General features: G+C 38.4%; 1 protein-coding gene across 2 annotated transcripts in view; it reads right to left on the bottom strand.

The window, feature by feature from the left end:
- ANO4 (anoctamin 4) overlaps window positions 1-23,847 on the bottom strand; it is a 475,191-nt gene that overhangs the window by 441,002 nt on the left and 10,342 nt on the right. For both annotated transcript variants that reach the window (XM_007503277.3, XM_007503279.3), the window contains exons 2-3: window positions 17,699-17,782; window positions 11,428-11,679 (exon numbers count right to left, since the gene is read on the bottom strand). In XM_007503277.3, the coding sequence (XP_007503339.1) occupies window positions 11,428-11,679; window positions 17,699-17,782 (336 nt within the window). The remainder of the gene's footprint in view (window positions 1-11,427; window positions 11,680-17,698; window positions 17,783-23,847) is intronic.

The raw sequence follows: 23,847 nt of genomic DNA, 5'->3' as shown, positions 1-23,847 counted from the left end.
TAGAACATGGTAGATGCTTAATGCTTGGTAGGACAACCTGAATTCAAATCTGGCCTCACTTACTAGCTTGATACCCTGAGCAGTCACTTCTCTGTTTGCTTCAGTTTTCCCATTTGTGAAATGTTAGAGAAGGAAATTTTTGCTCAGAAAACTCCAAATGAAGTATGAAATGGAATTATCCTCCTTTGTTTATTTTAACTTAATCAATCAAGAACTTGGAGTGCCCCCTCCTTTCACACTTAACCTTTTACTAGAAAAGGAAGTTCACACCCTCAAAAGACCAAAAGTGGATCCCACAAGCACTCCCCATCCCCTGGGCAGTCAGGCTAATTAAGAAACTATGATTGGTTCCTGAGATGTGATAGATCAACCCACAGTAAGAGGAAGTAGAAACCAGAGAGACAGGAAGTGACGTGGAAAAGGGCTTATAAAAGATGAGACCAAAGAACTGAGCATTTACATCAGCATTGGATTCCTTCTGGGCTGGAATCTTCTGCATTGGAGGGCTTCTTCTGATGGTCTCTTCAGTGAGGCACTCAGATCCAAACTTAGGAAATTTAGCTAGGCAATATTTTCTACCTCCTTCCTATACATCCCTCTCTTTACTATCTCTACTTTGCTGTAATAAAGCTACTAACAGCCTTGTAACTTAAGAGTTAATTTTTATAAATGGTGACCACAAAACCTTTTTAACTCTTACAATTTGGAAAAAATCCATTTTAACTCTTACAGAGGTCACAATGAGTCAGATACAACTAACTAAACAATCTTCTTTCTTAAATGTAAAAGAATAATAGCAGCATAGCAACTTGCCCTGTGGCTCTTGTTGTTTGAATTTCAATGAATGAAGATGTAGAAAGCTGAAATAACAATATTAATAGCTAACAGTTACTTAGGACACTAAGTCTTGCCAAGCCCTTCATGTAAAACATCTCATTTGAGTTTCTTAACAACCCTATGTGGGAGGGTAGATATTACTGTCCCTTTTTTACAGGTAAGAAAAATTATGCTCAGAGGCAGAGGTTAAGTGACTTAACCTGGTTTACACAAGCAGTAAATATCATGAGCAGAATTTGACTCCAGGTCTCTCCTGATTCTAGACTCTTTTACTAGGAAGCTATCCAACTCTTGCTCCTATACTACTCTCTCTCTCTCTCTCTCTCTCTCTCTCTCTCTCTCTCTCTCTCTCTCTCTCTCTCTCTCTTTTTCTCTCTCCCTCTCTCTCACTCTGATACACATATAAAAAGATCATCAAAGTCTAGCACTAACCCCACCCTCAGTGGGATTAAAGATACAAATACCAAGTACATGGTAGAATTGGAAGGCACATTACACCTTCCTTGCCTATTGTACTTCAATGGTGCTTTCTACAACTAACAGCATGTCAAGGTCAGCATCCAAGGACAATTCAGAAGAGGCAGGAAAATGATGGAAGAAGGGAGAGAGAGAACCAATTAGGCCAAGGAAAAGGAGAAGAGCCAAATCACTTTCCCATCTGCCCACCATAGTTAATAAGAAGGTTTCATTTACTGCTTATTAATTTATTGGCAAAGTACACATATAATTATATATCTATAGCTAGACAGGACTTCAGAGGCCATCTAGTCCAAAATTTTATCATTTAACAAATGAAGAAACAAAGGCCTAAAGAAGCTAAATACTTTGTCTAGTCATACTGGTAGCAAGCATTAGAAATAAAATCAAATCCACATTCTTCTGCCAACAAAATCAGTGCTCTTTTTTTTGCTGACTTGTTCAAAATGAACTTCTTTTTTGCCCCATCTCCCCCATCCATTTATATTTTAGTGTCTAAGATCCAACTAATGGGAGGGTGTTTCATAAAAACATAGAATTTCAATCTAGAAGTTTTAGAGATCATTTTGTCCATCTCTTTCATTTTACAAATGAGGAAACTGAGGTGGGAAGTCTAAGCAATGTACCTCTAGGTCACACAAGTAGTAAGAAACAGAGCCATGAATTGAACTCAAATACTCAGACTTCAAATTCCTTCTTTTCAATGTGTTATGGAGCCATAGTTTCAATGATTACCTAAAATATCCTTTGTTGTAGAGGCTTAGTCCTGGGTACAGGTGTGATACTTGGGGATAATGGCTAAAGTCTTTGCTGGAACAAACATTTTTTGACCTTCTGCTGAAGAGCTCATGGCTTTGTCTTTTAACCTGTCTTCCTCCCATCCCTAAGCTTCTATCCCCTCCTCCCACTCCCCTCTGATTTTATCCTGCCCCAGTCTTTTCCCTATGAAGGATGTTTTAAATGAGAGATGGTATCCATGGCGTTAAAACACTTTTCAAATTTTAAGATATTAGAGAAGTAAAACAGTTGTGACCCAGGGCTTGGACTGTCTCATTGAGTTTTTAGAGGCAAAGTACCCAAAGAATTTTTCTTGCTATTTACCTACAAGTTAAGAAATAGCTCCCCCTACTGGCAAAAGGATGTAGTAAATATCCTGCCTTCATTATTGGTTGATAGTCTCATGCCAATTTTCTCTCCACCCCCAAAACATTACTTCTCTACCTCTGCCCACTGAATTCCTTTCTTTAATTAAATGAATGATTTCTATCTACATAGCAATAATTTTTAAATGATATGCACAGATCAAAGGATCAAAGGATTTGGAGTCAGAAGGCACAGAATTGGAAGGTCTCACAATTGAAGGCTCTTTGGACACTGTCTAGTCTAAGCTGTACGTACCTAAACAAGAATCCAGGTTGTATCATCTCAAACAAGTGGCCATTCAAGCAAAATTCAGAATGGGAGTCCATGACCTCCCAAGACAATTCATTCAATTTGGAATGTAGACAGACAGACAGACAGACGGATGGACGGAAAGATAGATAGATAGATAGATAGATAGATAGATAGATAGATAGATAGATAGATAGATAGATAGATAAATAGATAGATAGATAATGGATGGACAGATAGATGGATTGATGGATAGATGGGTATATAGGTAGATAGATGGAGAGATGGATGGACAGACAGATACCTAGGCAGATAGATAGATAAATAAGCAGACACAGATAGATGATAGACCTAATTTATACATGAAATATACATAATATATATTAGTTATATATATGTGGGTGTGTATATATATGCACATGTGTGTGTAATTAAAAAAATCATAGTGTTTAGAGTTAGAAGACATTAGGTCAATTTCTGGCTCTAATATTTGCTACCTATATAACTTAACCTTTCTGAGCCTCAGTTGCTTGTCTGTAAAAGAAAGGGGTTGGTCTATATACCTTGTATACTTCTTTCTAGTTCTAAGGTATATGATATTAATTGTTAGAAAGTCTTTTTTCCTTGTTTGAACAGAAAAGGTTTGTCAAGGCATCCTCTAAGGTTCTTTATAACCCTAAAGTATATTTTGCTAATTGTGAGGAAGACTTTCCTTGCATAATCTGAAATGAATTTCAGCAAATTTTATCCAGTGCTGATAGACCTGACCTTTGGGAGCTAAGGAAAATAATCTAATCTCTCTTCCACATTCAGGTCCTTCAATGTCAAAACAAATAACATGTCATCACTTATTATCACTTTTCCAGGTTTCTATCCCCAGTTCATTTAACTGATCTTTAGGACATCTCTAGTGGAATGTCCCACCACCATTTTACACTCTTAATTATCCTCAGTCAATTAATCCATCAGCAGACATTTGAGAGTGTACTATCTGCTGAGCACTGTGATGGATGTTAGCAACACAAAACAAAAGTGGACTGCCCATTGAGAAACTTACATGCTCCTGAAAGGATATGACACAGTCACAGAAAAGTAAATATACGCGATATACAAGACAGACAAAATTCTTTCTAGAGGGGAGATTTCCAAATTGAAGGAGTCAGTGCTTTGGCTGAGACTTGAAGGAAGCTAGGACATTTTAAGAGACAAAAGGAAAAGGGGAAATATTGCAGGCAGGAGATAACAGAAAGGAGGCATGAACTCTAAAACATACTTTTCACATTCCATTTTTAGAGCCATAATTCTTGTCATTATATGTTATATCAAAGAATTACATTATCATAAAATAAGACTTATGACTTCTTCAACATAGGGAACCACAAGAGAGGAACTCCCTCTGCAAGTACATGTTGGCATTTGTTCTGCTACTGAGAATCTTAGAGAATCCTCTAGGACAGAGGGCAAGTTTCTTAATCCTCCCCATTGAGACCTGAACGAGAATAAAAGACAATTCCTATTTAATTTTAATGTGATATATGAATTTTTAAAACTCTCTATTTCTAAGTCGATCGGTAGCTGACAGGGATCTTTATGTACAATCAATTTAGTAGCCCCTCCATCTTTGTCCAAGTTTGACATAGCTGCTTTTCTGGCTACTGAAAGGAGACTTGTCTGGTCACACACCAAGTATATGGTAGAGATAGAACTTGAACTTGAACCTAGGTCTTCCTAACAATGGAACTGGCCCTTTATCTACTGGCATGCTGTCATGCATACGTGTGTATGTATGCCAGTGATATAAGCACTAGTCAGGTAGGGGTCGAGGTTTAACTCATTCTGGTTTGGGTTATCAGTCAGACAAGATGACCACAGAGATGCCCCTCAATTCTACATTCATTCTATGATGGTTTGAATACAGCCTCTGGTTGGGTCTGAGAATCATGGGATCGTGGATCTCAAGTTGAAAGGGCACAGAGATCATGCTTCATAAGAATTGGTTGAAGGAAATGGGATGGTTAGGCTACAGGGACAGAGACAAAGAGATAAGAGTCAGATTCAGAGAGAACTCCCAGTTTCTTTACCATCAAACAGAGAGAACTCTTAACATTCCTTTTCCCCCTCTCCTTCTCCCCCTTTTTTTTTGCATGGAATGATTCACCTTCCATTAATGATACTTCAAGAAGCCCCAATACCCTCCCACAGAAAGTTTTGCAGGCCAGCTGCCTGATGCCAGGATAGACAATGAGGATGATCAGCACAGCCACAAAGGAGTCCTGTGTGCTTGCTGGCAGAACAAACCACCTCTCTACTGGAGGTCAGATTACTCTGCACCCAATTGTTCCCTCAGGGGCTCAAGTTGCAATATCTGTATTCAGCATGCCCTCTCCCTGAAATGTAAAACTCCCAGCCTTTCTTTGATATTGGCCCTGACTGTATCTAGTCACAATCTACTGGAAAAAGGTGAGATCTGTATGACAGGTTAAAAATTGGAGTGGGAGAGAAACATATCCCAGATACTTCATCCAAGACAAACTAATGATATCCAAATGCTGGTGAGGCCAGTGATGTTATCTTAAAAGATAAATAAATACCATTACGAATTACTCTGAATTACATGGCAAGATATATGTGATCATTCAAACTGTGTCTTAGAGAAAGAAGCTAGAGTCTTGGGTATTATCATTTGTCTTGAATAGTGGAGGCAACAATATACGCTTTTCTTTAAAAAAAAATACTTTTACCTTCAGTCTTGGTATCAATACTTAAGACAGAAGAGCATCAAGGATTAGGCAATTAGAGTTAGCTAACTTGCCCAAGTTATACAATTAGAGAGTGTCTGAGGCCAGATTTGAACCCAAGTTCTCCTGATGTTAGGTGGGTGTGGTATTTGATGGTATTTACTGAGTTTTAAAGATCAGATCATTGGCCTTGCCAGCATTGGGAGAAAGAATGTGCAGTAAAGTTTTTGAAAAAAATAAATAAAATAAAATACAAAATATTACAAAGGAAAGAAGTAGCCCTGAACTAGAAGTTTCTCGGTTCCTTTCCAATTCTCCTTCCATAATCCTGTCCATTTAGCATTTTCATTTCTTTCTCTATTTTAAAAGGTGTTTGATCCTGGGTAAGTCACCCAATTTCTCAATGCCCAAGACAACTCTCTTAAGATTATAAGCTACAGGTGAGCAGCTAATCTGTAGTAATGGAGAAATTCTGTCCACCATTTTTGTTTGGAAGAGAAATATGTGAAGGAGGAAGAAGCAGAAAAAGATGACGTAAATTAATTATATAACTACATCTCTGGTATAATATTGTAAAGCATGAAGTAAATAATGCTCTAACTCTGTGCTCAGTTCTAGGTATCACTTTCCAAAAAAGGACATTAAGAAGCTTCACTTCTCCACACCTCAGAGAATCTTTCCCAATTTCCCTTAATCCTTTGTCTCTGTTATTTCCAATTTGTCTTCTGCATAGCTTCTTTATACATAACTGTTTCCCCCATTAGCCTGTGAGAGCCTTGAGAGTAGAAACTTTTATGCCTTCTTTTGTGTTCCTAGCATTTAGTACAGTAATAAATGTTTATTGACTGACTGGCCTCAGTTTCCTCACCTGTAAAATGAGGGGATTAGACAAGACTTGTAAGCCTTGTCTTGGAAGTTGCCTTCCAAATCTATTATTCCCCAGATTTTTTAAGCTATTGTATTCTGGAAGGGAAGCCAGGATCTTCAGATAAGACCAATCTATATAAAAAGAAGGTGATGGTTAGCTGTGATAAGGATTAGCAGATACACAAAAGCTTTCTACAGGTATGGTAAGGTCTCTTATACATAAAAGAGATTCAACTTGTTCTGTTTAGCCCCAGAGAGAAGAAGAGAGGCAAAGAGTAGAAGTTGTAGATTTAGGTTGTATTAAGGGAAAATGCCCAGACAATGAGAGCTTCCCTAAAATGGAATGGCTAATATTAAAAAATAATGATCTGTCCAGTTCTGAAGATAACTACATGAGAAGTCTAAACAGTCACTTATTGTATGTGTTATAGAGAGGATGCTTTTGGTTTTCTACATACAGTTTGAACAGCTCCCACATCCTCAGAGCTGACTGACTACTTCCAGGGCACTCTCTCCTAAATCAAACAAAAGAGAAAATAGATAAGAATGGGGTCAATTCTCTAGAAAATCAGTACCCCAGAAAAGATAATGTACCAGCAAACAGCAATTTTATCTGGGGGAGAACTCTGTCTAGGGAAGCTGAGCAAAAGTCTACAAGTTAGAGTCTCTGAGAGTTGACTGACACTATGCTATAGCCAAAGACTATGCTAAGCACTAAAAATACAAAGAAAAACAAAGGGGTGGCCTCTGCCTTCCAGGAGTCCACACTCTAATGGAGGCAACAATATACAAATAACTAGGATAATTGCACTGTAAAAGAATGATAATCTCAAAGAGAAGGTACCAGTGGTAAGGGCAGGGGAGAGGGGAATGGAGAAATTGGGAAGGCTTCCTGCAGAAAAGATAGTATTTGAGCCAAGACTTGAAGGAAGCGAGGGGAGGGAAGAGGCAAGAATGAGGAGGGAGAGTCCTTTCCAGGCACTGGGGAGAGCTAGTGTAAAGACATGGTATCTTGTTTGAGAAACAGCAAGTCAGTCAGTTTAAGAGAAATGAAATGACTAACCCCAAACGCCACAATCCCAGAGGCAGGATTTGGAAATAGGTCTTAGCACTATACCTGTTTGTCCTTCATTATGAAGACCATGTTTTGATCTGAGCAGAAATTGGATTTATGTGAGATTTACAGAGCTGCACTCTCTACATCTGCCTCACACTCACACTCTCACACCAGTCCTCAATGCCCAGTGGCAGGACGAAAGTTAGAATAAGTGGTGATAGCCCAGGGTGCATTTGGACGACCTTGGCATCTTTGATAGCTGACTAAGCTCTATGGCACTCTATAGCACCTACTTCAGCTGCCTTCATGGCCAATGGAATAAATAGTTCTTGCCTGCCCATTTTGCCTGGGGAAGTCTTCCCACGCACTTATGAATAGCTTTGACACCTGCCAACTACCTTCAACCTAATTCAGCCCATCTACTGAGATGGTTTTACTGGAATGTTGTCATTGCTCATACTAGAGCTTCTTGGAGTCATGGGTGAGACCTGGGTAATAAGGAGACACAAAAGGTGGATGGGCAGCACTGGAAAGGGCTAAGCTGGGGCAGCTGGGTGGCTCAGTGGATTGAGAGTCAGGTCCAGAGATGGGAAGACCTGGGTTCAAATCTGGCCTCAGACACTTCCCAGCTGTGTGACCCTGGTCAAGTCATTTAACTCCCATTGCCTAGCCCTTATCACTCTTCTGCCTTGGAACCAATACACAGTATTGATTCTAAGACAGAAGATAAGGGTTTAAAATAAAATAGAAAAGGCTAAGCAAGCCCTCACAGCAGAGAGGTTGACCCTCCTGGCACACCCCATTCACCTCAGTACACCTTCATATTTTAATACTAGCTGACATGTAAAATAGCTATGTGTCAGACACTGTGCTAAACATGTTAAAATTATTCTCTTACTTGATCCTCACAATTCTGAGAGGTAACTGCTACGGTTAGACCCATTTTAGAGATGAAGAAACTGAGGTAAACAGAGGCCAAGTGAATTGGCCAGTATTATAAAGCTAGTAAGTGTTTAAGGCAGCCTTTGAAGTCTGGTGACCTCAGGGCCACCTGTCTAGATAGGGAAAGTACCTATAAGTTCATCAATATAGGGAACCTCCTAGAAAAGGAGCATCCCTTCACTAGTATAGGTACACATCTCCTCAATAACTTACAGTCTTAGAGAGCTGCCTAGAACACTGCTAAATTAATGATTTGTCTATGAGCTGAAGGGGGAATGTGAACCCAGGTCTTCCACTTCTTTATCTACTATGTCACAATACAAATAGTAGTTTGTTTTTTAAGCCCTTACCTTCCATCCTAGAATCAATACCGTGTATTGGTTCCAAGGCAGAAGAGCAGTAAGGGCTAGGCAATGGGGCTTAAGTGACATGCCCAAGGTCAAGTATCAGAGGTCAGATTTGAATCCAGGACCTCTCATCTCTGGGTCTGACTCTCAATCCACTGAGCCACCCAGCTAATAGTAGTTGTTTTTTTTTTTTAATCAAAGAATGATTAAAAAACATCATGTAAGTAATTGTGAGCTTGGTTCAAGCCGAGACAAACCATACCGTTTACAATTAAAAAAAAGAAAATTAAAAAAGAAAAACTGTTGCATAGTAAGTAGTATATTCAAGTGTCCTTTCCATCTCTGTGACTCTACCAAGAAACAGCAACATGATTGCCTAAGGGGATTCAATATCTTATTGCTAACAGCAAGACTCCCAGGAATCAAATAGCATTTTGTATTTTTAAAGCTGCCAGTTAAAAATAGATGCCGCATACTGAAATCAGATTGCTTCTGATTATGGTAATCTACAGGAGAAAAAAAAATACTCCATTGTAAGAGAGACATGATGAAATGGTAATGTGGCAGTTGTCACTTCCCAGGAAGCCTCACCTCACACAGCTCTGTGGCCTCTCATTTTCTCTGGCCAGGGAGATCCCCCTGACCCCTAATTTCGTGCCATCTGAAGCCACTGTGTACAGGAGTCAGTTTTCTATAAAAATCCAAAAAAAGAGACTGACAGTGAAGTAATAGGCTAAATATGCAAAATGAATATATGTATCAAATGTGGTCATTGTGGGAATCTGTTTTGCTTAACTATGCATATGTGTTACAAGGGTGTTTTTTTCCCCAGAAAATAGACTTTTCTTCATTGAAAACAAACACTTTTATTAATAATATTAAATATTAAATTATATTGAAATTAAATGGAAGAAATTTTTGGCTGAAGTCAGTACTCTTACAGTGGCAGGTCCAAATGATTTCCAGATCTTGGATTACTTGTTTCTAATAAGAATGTCTAACTGTACACACTATGAGAAAAATAATTAACACTACAAATATGGAGTGGCATGTTTCTGTGTGTGATGCTGATGAGGCCCCAGTTTTGACTCATGCATTCTCAGAGGACATTCCAAAAATCTGGTATATGAGAATTGATCAAACTCAACCTCACAGCATTCTATAACGTCTTCCTGTACAATGGAGACTTCTTACCTCTAAGTGGCAGCATCTGTGAAGTCTTACAAGTAAGTGATCAGTGGAATCCAGATATGGAAGATTTCTAGAAGAATTCTTTAGTTTCTTGGTCAAACAACTGCTTCCAAAGTGCCATCATCCACATGGGGAAGAAATGGCAGAGGAAATTCTACATAATTCATTTGTCTCCTTACATTCATTTAAAAAAATTCCAAACCTGTGATTCCATCCCTTTCCCTGTGTGAAAACTCTCTCCCCATTATTGTAAGTCGTCAGGTGCTCCATAATTGATCAGAAGGTTATAGATTTAGAGCTAGAAGGCAACTCAGTGGCCTTCGCCTTCATTTTACAGATCAGGAAAAGGAAATCTATGGAGATTCAGTGACATTCCCAAGGTCATATATGTAACAAACATCAGAGCAAGAATCTGAACCCAGGTATTTTGATTTAGTATTCAGACTTCCTTATGGGGTGCCAAGACTAAAGAGTATTTATTAAATGTTTACTGATTGCCAAACAACATGGTAAATATTGATGATACAAAAAAAAGAAAAGAAAAATAATTCCTGCAGTCACGGAGCTTATATTCTAATAAGAGGGTTTACATATATATATATATATATATATATATATATATATTTAAAAGCCCAGGAAGGGGGACAGAACAAATAAAACTGTGTTTATGGTCACAGAGACAGGAATTTAACATGGTTTTTCCTAACTCCAAAGCCAGCTCATTCTACATGATCCCAATCTATTTCTCTTTGCAACTTAAATGCAGTAACAAGATGGACTCCACCACTTTTGTACTTCTAAGTTTAATTACCTGAAAACGAAGCCATAAGTAAGCAGTGACAAACAACACTCTTGTATGCACTTCTGCTTTCGTTACTCAGAGCACTAGACCTAAATTCTTATATGCATAGTACATCCCACATGGAGAAAATGAACAGCAGTTTGAGAATAAGAATTAATGATCAATCAGTTCTAGACCCTAAAATATCTAATGAAAGAACTGAATGAAAGTTTGAAGAGTTGCACTTTTATTTTTCTTTCTGATTTATAGTGGAATTAATCACTTTTATTTATTTCACTTTTATTAATAGTTTTAATTTTTACGCATCTTTACTTCTAAAGTTATTTCCCCACTTCTTCCTCTATTCAGTTAGCCAAGCATACCTTGGGAAAAAAAGGAGAGAGATAAAGGTGTGGGAAGGAAAGGGACAGAGGGAAAAGGTGGGAAGGGAAGAAGGGAGGGAAGGAAGGGAGATAACATACCAACAAAATCTGACAATATACATATTGCACATCCAGAGTCCCCAATCTCTGGTGAGGGAGAGGAGGGAGGAAATGCTTGATCACCATCTTTCACTACAGATCAATAGCATTTGAACCAATAACCAACTACTTCAAAATTTGAGCTAGCAGGAACCCATGGAATTCAGTTCCATGAATATTCAGTAGGCTCTTTGGTAATCTGGGTGTCACACAATCAGAATTTTAAGTACAATTTATGTTTTAGTACGATGCAGAAAGGAATCAAAGCAAATGCAGTCGAGTCACCCACTCCCACAAAAAAGTTAAACGTTCTTACCTGTTGTATCTTGACTAAGAGTCTCTTGGCTGCTGCTGCTATAAGAAGGCACTGGAGTGATGGACAGTGAAGCTGGGCAAGATAGAGGGGTCGCTAAGTCAGTCTTTCGAGTGAAAGAGCTGTGATACACAGGAATGCCTGCATCTTTGGAGATGAAGAGAGGCAGATCAGATGATAGTGGAGGTCCACCTTGAGCGTATGGGTTCTTCCAATGGGATAACCCAATAGCCACTGGTCCGGCAACATCATAACCTGAGAACATAAATATTTAAGGTCAGCACCATTCTCTATCTAATTTACAAAACCCTTTGCTGTGACTTTGCCCAAAGAAAGTCCTCCTTGAGGACGTCCCAATGCCTAGAGGAATGATAATGGCAATTTCTGGTCCTTATCTTTGATTTCATGGGTGTTGACAGCTCTCCAGTGAAGAGAGTCTCACTAGTGGTGCAGAATAACAGTAACTTGAATTCAATAACTCTTCTGTAAATGAAAGTCTTAAGAGATGAAGACACTGACAACAGCAACGTCATCATCCAGAAGAGCCACAACTGACTTTGGAGAGAAGTCCCACCTCAGATACCTACATGGTGTGTTGTCCTGGGCAGGTCACTCTCCTAGATAGAAGTAGTGGAAGTTCCTTTTTTGGTAGTTCCCTATATTTATAAAATTACAGACCATACCACCCTCTCTCAAATAATTATCATGAAAAACTGACCTCTGTATAGCATTTTAATGTTTGCACAATATCTCATCTGAGTCTCATAACAGTCCTGTGAGGCAGGTGCTACTGGTATAATTATCCACATTTTACACTTGAAGAAAGTGAAACTCAGAGAGATATTACTCCAACGTTATGCAGAAGGGTCAAATTGTGACTCAAATCCAGGTCATAAGATCTAGAGCTGGTACTTACCTCAGAGACCATGTAGTCCAAAACAATCATTTTTACAGAAGGGAAACCTGAGGCCCAGAGGGGTTGTGATTACCCAGAATAAGAGAAGTAATTAGTTGAAGAGTTAGGATTTGACCTCCTGCAATACACCTTCCACTGTGTCATGTTGCCAGATTATTACAAGCCTTGAACATAAGATTAATGAGTTTGGACTTCACTCTTTAGGTAGTGGAAACCATTGAGGTTTTTGATCAAGGGGAAAGAGTAGAGGTGGAGACATCTACACTGTAGCCCAGTCATCAGATAAAATAGGATCAGAATTAAATTGGTGGCAATGGTGTCATTGAAAAGAAAGAAAGTTGTATAAAACTTTGTTAAGAGGAAATCAACACAACTCAAATGCGAAATAAATTTAGGAGGTAAAATAAGGAGTAAAGTACAGTTACATTTATCTTCTAGCCAATGAGAAGGACAATGAAGTCAGAGTAGAAAAGTTGTGTGGGGAAGACAAGTTCTGTTTTAGAAATGCTCAGTGGTATATTATGGGTCCTATTCAACTGGAGGCAAGGAAAAAGATTATTTTGAAGTCATCTACACAGTTAGATTTAAGAGAATAGATGGCCCTGATCCCAGTAAAGAAAGAGAAGAGGTCAGATGTGGAGAATGAGGCACCTAGAAATAGGATTATGGTGATTATATTAGTGAAACAGGATCTTCTCTCCAACAAATGGATTTTTAAGACCTTTCTGGCTCATAGAGCTAGAAGGGACCTCTGGGAGCATCTTGTCCAACCCTACCACATACACACACTTTTCTGGTTTTATAGATTAGGAACCTGAGGCCAAGAGGGATAAAGTGATTTACCTAAGGTCACATAGAGAATAGTATTTTGCAAAAAAAGCTCCAATTATCTCAAATGTGTAAGTATTGGTAGTAATAATAATAATTCTTCCTGAGTTCAAATCTGGCCTCAGACATTTACCAGCAACTCACTTAACTCTGCTAGCTTCAGTTTCCTCATCTATAAAATGAGCTGGAGAAGGCAATGGCAAACCACTCTAGTATCTTTGCCAAGAAAACCCCAAATGGGGTACTGAAGAGTTTGACAGGACTGAAAATGACTGAACACAGAAAAGTTAAATGATTTGGCTAGGGTCCCAAAACTAGAACATCCAAAATTATTACTAAAGATAATCATGTGTTTGAATTTCTATGGTTGTCTAGAAAGAGAATGATTAAAGAGGAAGCTTACTTTGGCAGCTTGGTGGCTCAGTGCTGGGCCTGAAGTCAAAAAAACTTTACCTGAAATTCAGTCTCAGATTCTTATTGGCTTATTTGGCAAGTCATTTAACCCTTGGTTGCCTCAGTTTACTCAGTTGTAAAAGGGGGATAATAAAAGCACCTTGCAATTAGGGTTAACCCTCAAAGACTGTTGTAAGATAATTTTGGTAATGTGCTTAGCACAATACACATATAAACTCTTATTCCCTTTCCTCTCCCCACCTCTCCAATGAGGAGAAAGAGCATTGGACTTGGAGGCAGTTGTTCAAGATTTGAATCTCACCTCCAATGCTTACAAATTATGTGGCCTTGAAAAAAAGTCATTTACATTCTCAGTGCTTTAGACATTTCTTTAAAGCTATATGTTGAAGAGCAGGTCCCAATCTGCTTAGGTAGAGGGAGTTCTCTAAATCAATAGGGTTAAGATCCAGCCCTTATTCCTATCCAATCTACTTCACAGGGTTTCTGTAGAGAAAGTGCTTTTTAAAACCTTAAAGTGACATAGAAATGAGAGATTATGACAAGGACATCTTTGTCCATTTTCTTTTCACTTCCCTTGAAAATGTCGGTTTCCTTGTCCTCCCTTCATATTTGCAACCCTGGATGGAAATATTGTACTACACAAGAAAACAGCTAAAGGCATTAGGTTGGATGGCTCCTGCAGAAGCTTGCAGCATGCCAAGAAGGTAAGAGTTGTTTTGCTTTGTTTCCTTTTAGAGGTAAACTTTAGACCAATTTACAAGCTCTTTTACAGTGGAATTGATCCACAGTTCATAAAACTAAGGAGGCTTTTTATTATTTTCTGAAACCACTACATAATTTGGCATAGGAAATGAAGATATTAACAAATATTTTCAGTTCACATAATATTAAAATAAAATTAACTCTCCGGAAGAATATCTTTTTACTGCTCCTAATGGAATTAATTTTGCCTATAGTGCAAGATAGAAATGAATTGTTCTTGGTCAATTGTAATCTCTATAGATAAATTATATAAGAGGCATGGCCAAGATCATGAAGGATTTAGAGGCTACTCTCTGGAAGGAAGGATCAGAGGTGCTCAGAGTGATCTGAACTCAGCTAGAATATTTCCTCATAGACCCCTGGATTCTACTGCCTTCCCTGACTCCACAAGGTTAAAAACTCCATAAAGGCAAGAGTGCTTATTTTGCAGTCAGGAGACCCAGGTTCCAATCTCACCTCTGATACTTGGTGGCTATGTGAATGAACCTATTGGATGATTCATTCCCCTTCTCAAAACCTCAATTTGTTCACTTGTAAATGAATGGTAGGACAAGATGGTCTTTGGTGCCCCCTTCCAGCTCTGGATCTATCAATCTTAGATTCTAAATAAGAAAGGTGGGATTAGGGTCCAGGTTATCTGACTCCAAATCCAGAGCAAGCTGCCCTCAATGATTACTTAGGAGCAAGTTTCAACCAGTTGCCAGGGCAACCTTCTTAAGGCACATCTGATATCTGATTACATCACACACACATACACACACACACACACACACACACAAATACACACATCCCTTCAGTGTCTCCCTATTGCTTATAAAACAAAAATACAGCACTCCAGGGCCCTTTCATGTACTCTCATAGCAAGACAAATCACTGTTTTCCATTTTGGTCCTGACCTTTCTACCTCCAGAAATTTCTGTTCCCTATACCTGGAATTAATCTGATTCCACATCTCCACCTGTGAAAACTCTTTTATTTTTCAAAGCCCAGCTTAGGTGTAGCCTCCTTTTCCATGAAGCCTCCTCTGGTCTCTACAAAGAGAATTAATTGCTCCATCCTGGAACCTCTCAGGTTGCTTGATATGATTTCCATATATTTAATCATTTTCTCATTTGTTTTATGGTGTTCCATAGCTCATCCCCAGAATCCAGGGACTGTGCTCAGTGTTATTGCAATAAGCAAGTTCATAATTTAATTTAGAAATAACCTTTCTTTAATAATAAGGCAAGTAGACTTCAATACTCTATAGAATCATAGGATCATAAATTTAGAGCAGGAAGAGACCTTAGAAGCTCTTTAATCCAACTTCCTTGTTTTACCATTGAGGAACAAATCCCCAAAGGATAAAGGACTTGTCTAAGGTAACAAAGGCAGTACACAGCAGAGCCAGGAACCAATCTCAGGATCTCTGTCTCTAAAATTGGCATTCTCTGTAATGGTGCTGTATTGACTCCAAGTGGGTACTCCCTCCACCAATCCATCTATTCATTCATTCATTCATTCATTCATTCATTCATTCATTCAATAAGCATTCACTTGGCACCTATTTTATGCTAGGTGCTGGGGATATACAGATAAAAAAAGAAAATGAAAAGGTCACTTCATTGCCCTCCAGGAGCTCACATGGAAATCTACAGAAACCTATGTACATTGTTATGTAAATACAAGATACATACAAAGGAAAAGAAATCTGGCTCTGGAGTCAATCATTTCCAACTATGTGTGTAGCCATTTAGGATTTTTTTGGCAAAGATACTGGAGTGCTTTGCCACTTCCTTCTCTTGCTCATTTTACAGATGAACAAACAAAGGCAAAAAGGTGAAATAATTTAGAACTAGCGTCTAAGACCAGATTTGAACTCAGGTCTTTTTAATTCTAAGCCTAACGTTCTATCCTCTGCATCACCTAGCTGCCCCAATGATAATAACTATAATAATAATAATTATTATTGGCAGGTAGCATCTATATAACACTTTAAGGTTTACAAAGAGCTTTACAAATATTATTACATACAATAATCCTGGGAGATAGATACTATTATTATCCTCATTTTATAAATTATAATATAATAATAGCTACCATTTATGTAATTCTTACTATGTACCAGGCATTGCGCTAAGCACTTTGTAAATAATATCTCATTCAATCCTCACAATAGCCCCTGGTGCTATTATTATCCCATTTTACAGATGAGGGAACAGACAAAGCTTAAGTGACATACTTAGGTCATACAGTGAGTGAATGTCCCAAGTCTTCCTGATTCCCGGTGTAGCTGTACCTCCACTGAGAGAGGTAGTTTCCTCACTGGGCATTCCCTTCACCAACAATCTCATGGGTCAGGGACAAAAAAGGAATGCTTCCAAACAATTCAAGTAAGGACGCTGCAACCAACTGAAAAAGCAGTGAAGCAAAGAATTCCAAGGCACAGAATGAATTGTCAAGAGCTTCTGACAAGGCTCGTGCCTCTTTTCTCCACTGTGTAACTTTTTGGCCATCTGAACTAAGTGAGATTATAGCAAGATTCAAATGGATAATGAAAGTTTAAGTTTATTCATTCTTTCAAAAAGTATGGTAAGCTTGCAATATATAATCATAGGACTGCTGAAACTGCAAAAGATATATTTAAGGGAAAATTTATTCTATTTCTGAAATCTTATACAGTTCTAAAGCCTTTTTTTCTGCCCAAATAATCTGAAGGAGCAATAAAAAACACTTGAGTTTCTAAGCTTCACAGATCCCTAGGCGAAGAAGAAAGGTATAATCATATGTAAGTCTATATTAAGACCACAAAAAGAACCAGAAGCAACTTCAGTAGGGGAAATACCCAGAAAGCCAAGAACAAATGGGATTCTGAACTTAGGGAACCTGGAATATGTCTCTAACTCTGTGTTCTAATTTAGTTACCATGTACCATATATCTGCAATTGTTTTTGTTATTTTATCTTAATTAGTGATTTAATAATATTTGTTATTTTATTATTATATTTATTCTAAATTTATTAATTTACTATTATTTATCATTTGTTATTCATAATTTAATCATCATAATGTCATTGTAGGTAATAGAAAGAAAGAATGCTGGGTTAAGAGTCAGAAGATGTGAACTGAAATCCGGATTCTGCCACAATTTTGATCCAAGTCAGCCTCTTATGATATCAATTCCTAAACAAAATTTTCCTTCTCTAATGTAATAGAAAAACTCTAAAGGGCTCCCATTACCCTTTTCCCCACAAAAAGGGACTTGTAGTCCAATCTGATCCCCAGAGCAAATGCTCTAAAGCTCAGGTGTCTCCAATCTCCATTTCCAGGCAGATATGTAGTTTTACTTTCTAAAATAAAATGGTGCCTACTTACCTATGGTGATCTGGCTGACACAGCTGTAGTAACTTCCTGTTGTTGCAGTAGAGAGATTGTAGCTCCCACTACTAACCTCTTTATCTGTTTAAAAGAAAGAGAAAGGGTGAGTCAGCATAAATTAGACAGTTTGGTCAAAGAAACTAAGGGATAAGACCTGAATTTTGATATCAGGAACTCCTAGGTCAGGAAATTCTCTCCACCAATGCAAGTTAGCATCTTCTAGGCAACTTACAATCCCAAAGAGTCACCTAGAGCTCTGAGCAAGTCAATGTCTTATAACTTAAAACCAGAGATATTGAGGGAATCCAAACTAGCCTTGTGTGTTCGTGACACACGTAGCTTCAAATCCCAGAGATTGGCTCTGTTCAAAAAGATGAAGGGGGTTGGGGGGGGGGCAGCTGGGTGGCTCACTGGATTGAGAGCCAGACCCAGAGATGAGAGGTACTGGGTTCAAATCTGACCTCAGATACTTCCCAGCTGTGTAACCCTGGGCAAGTCACTTGACTCCCATTGCCTAGCCCTTACCACTCTTCTGCCTTGGTGCCAATACACAGTGTTGACTCTAAGACAGAAGGTGAGGGTTTAAAAAAAAAAGAGGAAGGTGCTATTGATGTCTCCTGGGCTCCCAGAATCCCATAGAGAACAAATATTCTAGACTCTGGGGTATACCCTAATAAAAGGAAATCGACCAACCTCAAAGGAGCTGTCAGGTGGATTAGGCATTTTCATTACACCAACAGGAAACAAAGGATTAAAAGCATTTTCAGAAGAAGTAGGGAAGTGTAAATTGTTATAGCACAAGTAGTTCATGGGACTAGTAAGATATAAGTCAAAAGAGTGAAGAGTACAGCTATGACTCAACAGGAAAGGCTTCCAGGAAGAAGTGAATTTGACTGGCTTCCAAAAAAGAGAAAATGATGTGGATTGAATGAGAAAAAATAAAGCAGGGACAGATTGCTCAGTGGATAGAGAGAGTCAGGCCTGGAGTCATCAGAAACTGGGTTCAAATCTGAAATCAGACACATCCTAACTGTGTGTCCCTTGACAAGTCATTTAACCTTGTTTGCCTAGTCCTTGCCCTTCTGTCCTATACTTGTTACTAAGTCAGAAAGTAAGGGTTTGCTGTTGTTTTTTTCTAATTTAGAGCAGACACAGAGGAAGCATGATGGAACAGACAGAATCTTGAACTTAGAGATAGGAAGACTTGGGGTTAAAAACTGTCTTTTACACTTATTAGTTGGGTGACCCTGGGCAAGTCATTTGGCCTCTCTGGACTTCAGTTTCCTTATCTGTAAAATAGGGGCAAGGTGGTCTCTTAAAGCCCCTCCCAGCTCTCTATCTATATTCTAATCTGGGAAATGGGATAATTATACACATAGGCATACCTCCTATGCTTATTGTAATGATCAAATAATTGAAGGAACTAATCAGTGAGAAATAATTTCTAAGTACTTTTAATATGTTCCAGTCACCATCTAGGGCAGCCAAGTGGCACAGTGGACAGAGTGCCAGACCCAGAGTTAGAAGACTTGAATTGAATTGAAATCTGTCCTTGGACACTTAACTAGCTATAGAACCCTGGACAAGTCACTTCACCGTATTTGCCTCAGTTTCCTTATCTGTAAAATGAGCTGTAGAAAGCAATGGCAAACCATTCCAGGATCATTGCAAAGCCAACCCCAAATGGGGTCATGAATTGCCAGACACAACAGATCACCCTCTAAACACTAGGAATATAAAGACAAAGGTGAGACAGTCCTTGAACTCAAGGACTTCATAGGATGATAGTCACAGTGCTGGAAGGGACCAGCTTGTCTACACTTGAAAGATGTGGAAACAAGAGATCCAGGAAATTAAGTGACTTACAGAATCATAGCACCAGCACTGGCCATGACCAAGCCCAAATACCTCATATAACATTTTAAAATTTTATCGTATTTTATCAATTAACAAAAATCTAGTTTCTTTCCTTCTCAACCCAACATTGAAAAAAAGTACTTGTAACAAATATGTATAGCTAAGTAAAACAAATTCCTCCATTAGTCATGTCCAAAAAGGCAGTGCTCTCTGTCAGGAGGTGGGTAGCATCAGGCTTCATTGAAATCTGCCCCTCTGGAGTGAGCTGAATTCCTTCCTTTTTGCAGATAAGTAAATCAGGTCCACTTAAATGGCTTGCCCAAGGTCACATGATTAGGAAGCATCTGAGGCAGAATGTTAACTCATGTCCTTTGGCTGCAGAGTCAATAGACCCTCTACAAGCAACAGTCACATTGCCTGTGTCTATCCCACTTACTCTCCATCATTTCCATCCTTCATTTTCTTAGATTTAATGTACAGAGGTTTATCCATTATATATGTATATATATATATATATATATATTTCTGGAAGATAATGTGCATAAACCAAACACTGACTGTCATTATTATTATATTGCAATTAGGGAAAATGATGCACCACAAAGATACTGGTAAGCAAAACATACTCAAGACATGCCAGGCGAAAGAGCTGAAATGAAGAATTCTTTCCCCTGAGGCAAAAAACAAAATAGGAGTGGGGGCAATGTCAACTCAGAGAAGAGAAAAGGTGGCAGCCAAAGGCACTTTCCAGTCATAGGTCCCACCAGTAAGTCCGAGGACATAGGAAAGGCTGCCCCCCAAAACTCAGGCTTGTGGCCCCATCCAGCAATCTGACTTGTAAGAAAATATGCATCCATGTAAACATCCCAAGGCAGAATCCTTGTTTTCCTGTCCTACTTACACATCTGAAAGATATTATTGTAGAAGGAACAGGGAGCAGTAGATGACCGCATTCCAAAAATTGGGGTATGTTATGTTGTCTCTTTGTTGTCATTTTCTTGAATGAAATTGTTAATTGTTGCTATCATTTGTTCTTTATTCCATTCTTCTTTAAGGGATTTAGTTTCTAATTAATTTTTAGTCTCTTAAAAAAATAACCATTACCTTCTGTCTTAGAATCACTATAGTGTGTTGCTCAAGGGTCACCCAGGTTGGAAGTATCTGAGACCAAATTTGAACCCAGGACCTCCCATCTCTGGGTCTGGCTCCCAATCCACTGAGACACCCAGCTATCCCCTTTAGTCTTTTTTTTTCTGGCAGCAATTTTGTGAGTATAATTTTTATAGTATTATGGTCTAAAAAAAAGGGTGCATTTTGTATTCTACTTTTCTGCATTTGGTTGTGAGGCTTTTATATCTTATTATGTGATCAGTTTCTGTAAAGGTGTCATGTATTGCTGAAAATAAAAAAGTATTTCCCTTTCTATTCCCCATTCAGTTTTCTTCAGAGGTCTACCAAATCTAGCTTGGAGCAGTAGATGTCTTGTGGGACTTGTAATCAGGAGGACTTGGGTTCAAATCCTATTTCTGATTTTTGCTAAGTGACCCTGGTCAAGTCACTTCACTTCTTTAAAACTCAATTTCCTCATCTTACAAAATGGGAATAAACTAACTGCAGGAACTGTTTCACAACACTGTTGTCAGGATCAATTGATGTGAAATACCTTGCAAACTTTAAAGCATTAGGTAACTAATTTTTATTATGTGTTTATATAGAGTCTACTAGGCAACAATAAGCCATCAATTTAGTAAGTTAGAAAGAAGAGAGTCCATAAAGGGCCATGAAGAATTGATGGGGAGAATGGATTTGATAGCATGGCTAACAATGATAGCCTAGGGGAGGTAAAGATGGAAAATTGAGGAAATCATTCTAGCAGTTGTACACGATACAGGTCATCTTTCATTTTTATTCAGTTCTGGTTGTGGTGGTAGTTGGTGGTGGTACAGGGAGAAGGAAAGGGAAGAGGAGAAGAAGGAGTGGTAATAGGGATGGTGGTAGTAGTAGTGGGGGTATTAAAAATAAAAATTCTATGCCCAACTGGCTAGAAATTTTTTATACATTATTTTCCTTGCATTTACTGCTTTGTACATGGTAGATGTCTTCTAAGTTTCTTCCCTACTTAAGCCAAATATATTTTTAAAACTTTGATTAAAATCCACTTCATATATAGTCTGATCTCTGTGTTCTGTTTTAAAGGGTTTAAATATTTTATAGAAAGGGGCACGAGCTGCACCCAGCCAGGTTACACTTCAGCTGACAGACATAAACCCCATCAGTAAACCTACATCCAAAGCCTTGCCCTCTCTGGAACCCCTGTTAGAGCTTGCCCAATGCTAGCACTGTCTTTGATAGCTAGGATCACGCCCACACCAAAATGAAGGATCAGAGGAGAACTTCATGGAGGGTCGATGAGACTACATTACTATTCATCAAACTCGGCTCTGCCTAGGATTCTCCTCTGTCCAGTTTTGCAACAAAGACCCTTGCAGCTGGCTTCCATTTAGTATGACTGAAAAGATGCCATCATTCCCCCCCTGACTCCTCTACAACCTGATTCAGCATTAAGATCCCCAATTGCCTATTTCTGCCTTTGCTTGGGGTGGAAGAACCCAGCCCATCATTTCTTTTACTGCTGTAGGTTAAGTTTGGATTGTCACTACTTTCTGCTAATCCCAGAAAAAAACCTGACGTGGCCTCCCACACACCCATGACCAGCTTTCTGACCACACAGCATTCCTCCACCTTTTCTCCTAAAACAGACTCAAGCAAGGAAAAGCCAGATTACAGTCATCTCTTGTTTGGCAGTGTGACTTTCCCATGACTGGCCTTTCCCCAAGCAAGAGACCATTGTTCTTAACTGCCCAATGCACCTCTCTCAGATCTTTACTTTGAAATAATTGTTTTTGTCATTGCTAACTTTACACAAAAGTTGGATTCTCCTTTTATTTTTGAGTGTGGCCTTTAACATAAACTACCATACTTTAAATGGATAAGGTTCTTTTCTATAGAACGCGATCATTTAAAACATTTAAAAGCAAATTTCAAAAGATGCATTAAGTATATCTTCAAAGTATTGAATATACTGAATTGATATAGAGATATATCTCAATTGTCATAGAAATGGACATATTCAATTGATATATTCATATTCAGTATTTCATTATTTTTAATTTAACATTATTCATTTATGTGTATTTGATACTATTAAGAAACCAATTCATTTATGCCTTAAAATGGGATATCCTCTTTTAAAAGACTTTAAAATGTTATTTTCCATATAAAGGAGCATGAGCCACTTAAAAGAGTTAGAAACCAGGCTTGAAAACAATCTAGAGCTGTGTTAGCAAACCTATGGCACACATGCTGGAGGGGGCTGCTCCCCTCTCCCTCTGCACGTGCACCTGAGGACATTTTTCACATCACCTGCCCCTCTGCCCAGCAACCCAATAGGAATGCTTCCTCCCTCCCTATCTAGGGTAAAGCAAGGGGCTTACATGCAGTGTGAGGGTTGCAGTTTGGGCACTCAGTCTCTAAAAGGTTCACCATCACTTATCTAGGGGAATAGATAGGCAAATCATTATATAAACAAGTACATATAGGTATATATGTGTTGTGTGTATGCACCCATCTGTTTTCATATATGTATGTAAATATGTAAACATTGGTAAAATAAGGATTAAGTTAATCAACATTTAATAGTTGATCAATGGATCAATGGTCTCTAACTATACCTAAAAATGTATTTATATGTCTTTAAATCCCATTCCAAACTGTGAAATAACCATAACTCACATTTATATAGTTTTGTAAAGTTTGCATGTACATTAAGCTATTAAAGCTTAAAATTACACTAAGACTTTGGGATCACTTTGAATAAGAATAAAGAAGATGATATAAATATAATTAATAATTCAATTTAAGTACTTATAAAAATGATAACAGTAACTAATGATGGATCACTTTAATGTTTGTAACTACATATATTATCAATTATACTGTCTATATAATTTATATATGCATATATCCACATATGTGTTGTGAATTTATCTGTAAGTATATGCACACAATCAGGGAAGGTGGGGAGAAATGTAGAAGGGGCTGGAAAAGAAAGGGGGGAAATGATGGGAGATAGGCAGAATACATTGGGAAAAGAAATTTCCTCATCTGGGAATTCTCTATGCCAATGAAATCACAATCCTGTCAAATGAACCTCCATAACACCTCTCACAGCTGTGCCCTTTACTCACAAGGAAATCAACCTTTTGTTTGGGTCCTCAATGCCTCTCACT

The sequence above is a fragment of the Monodelphis domestica genome, chromosome 5 (assembly GCF_027887165.1).
Source record: "Monodelphis domestica isolate mMonDom1 chromosome 5, mMonDom1.pri, whole genome shotgun sequence".
NCBI classification, from domain to species: domain Eukaryota; kingdom Metazoa; phylum Chordata; class Mammalia; order Didelphimorphia; family Didelphidae; genus Monodelphis; species Monodelphis domestica.
This window is presented reverse-complemented; position numbering and strand designations above follow the sequence as displayed.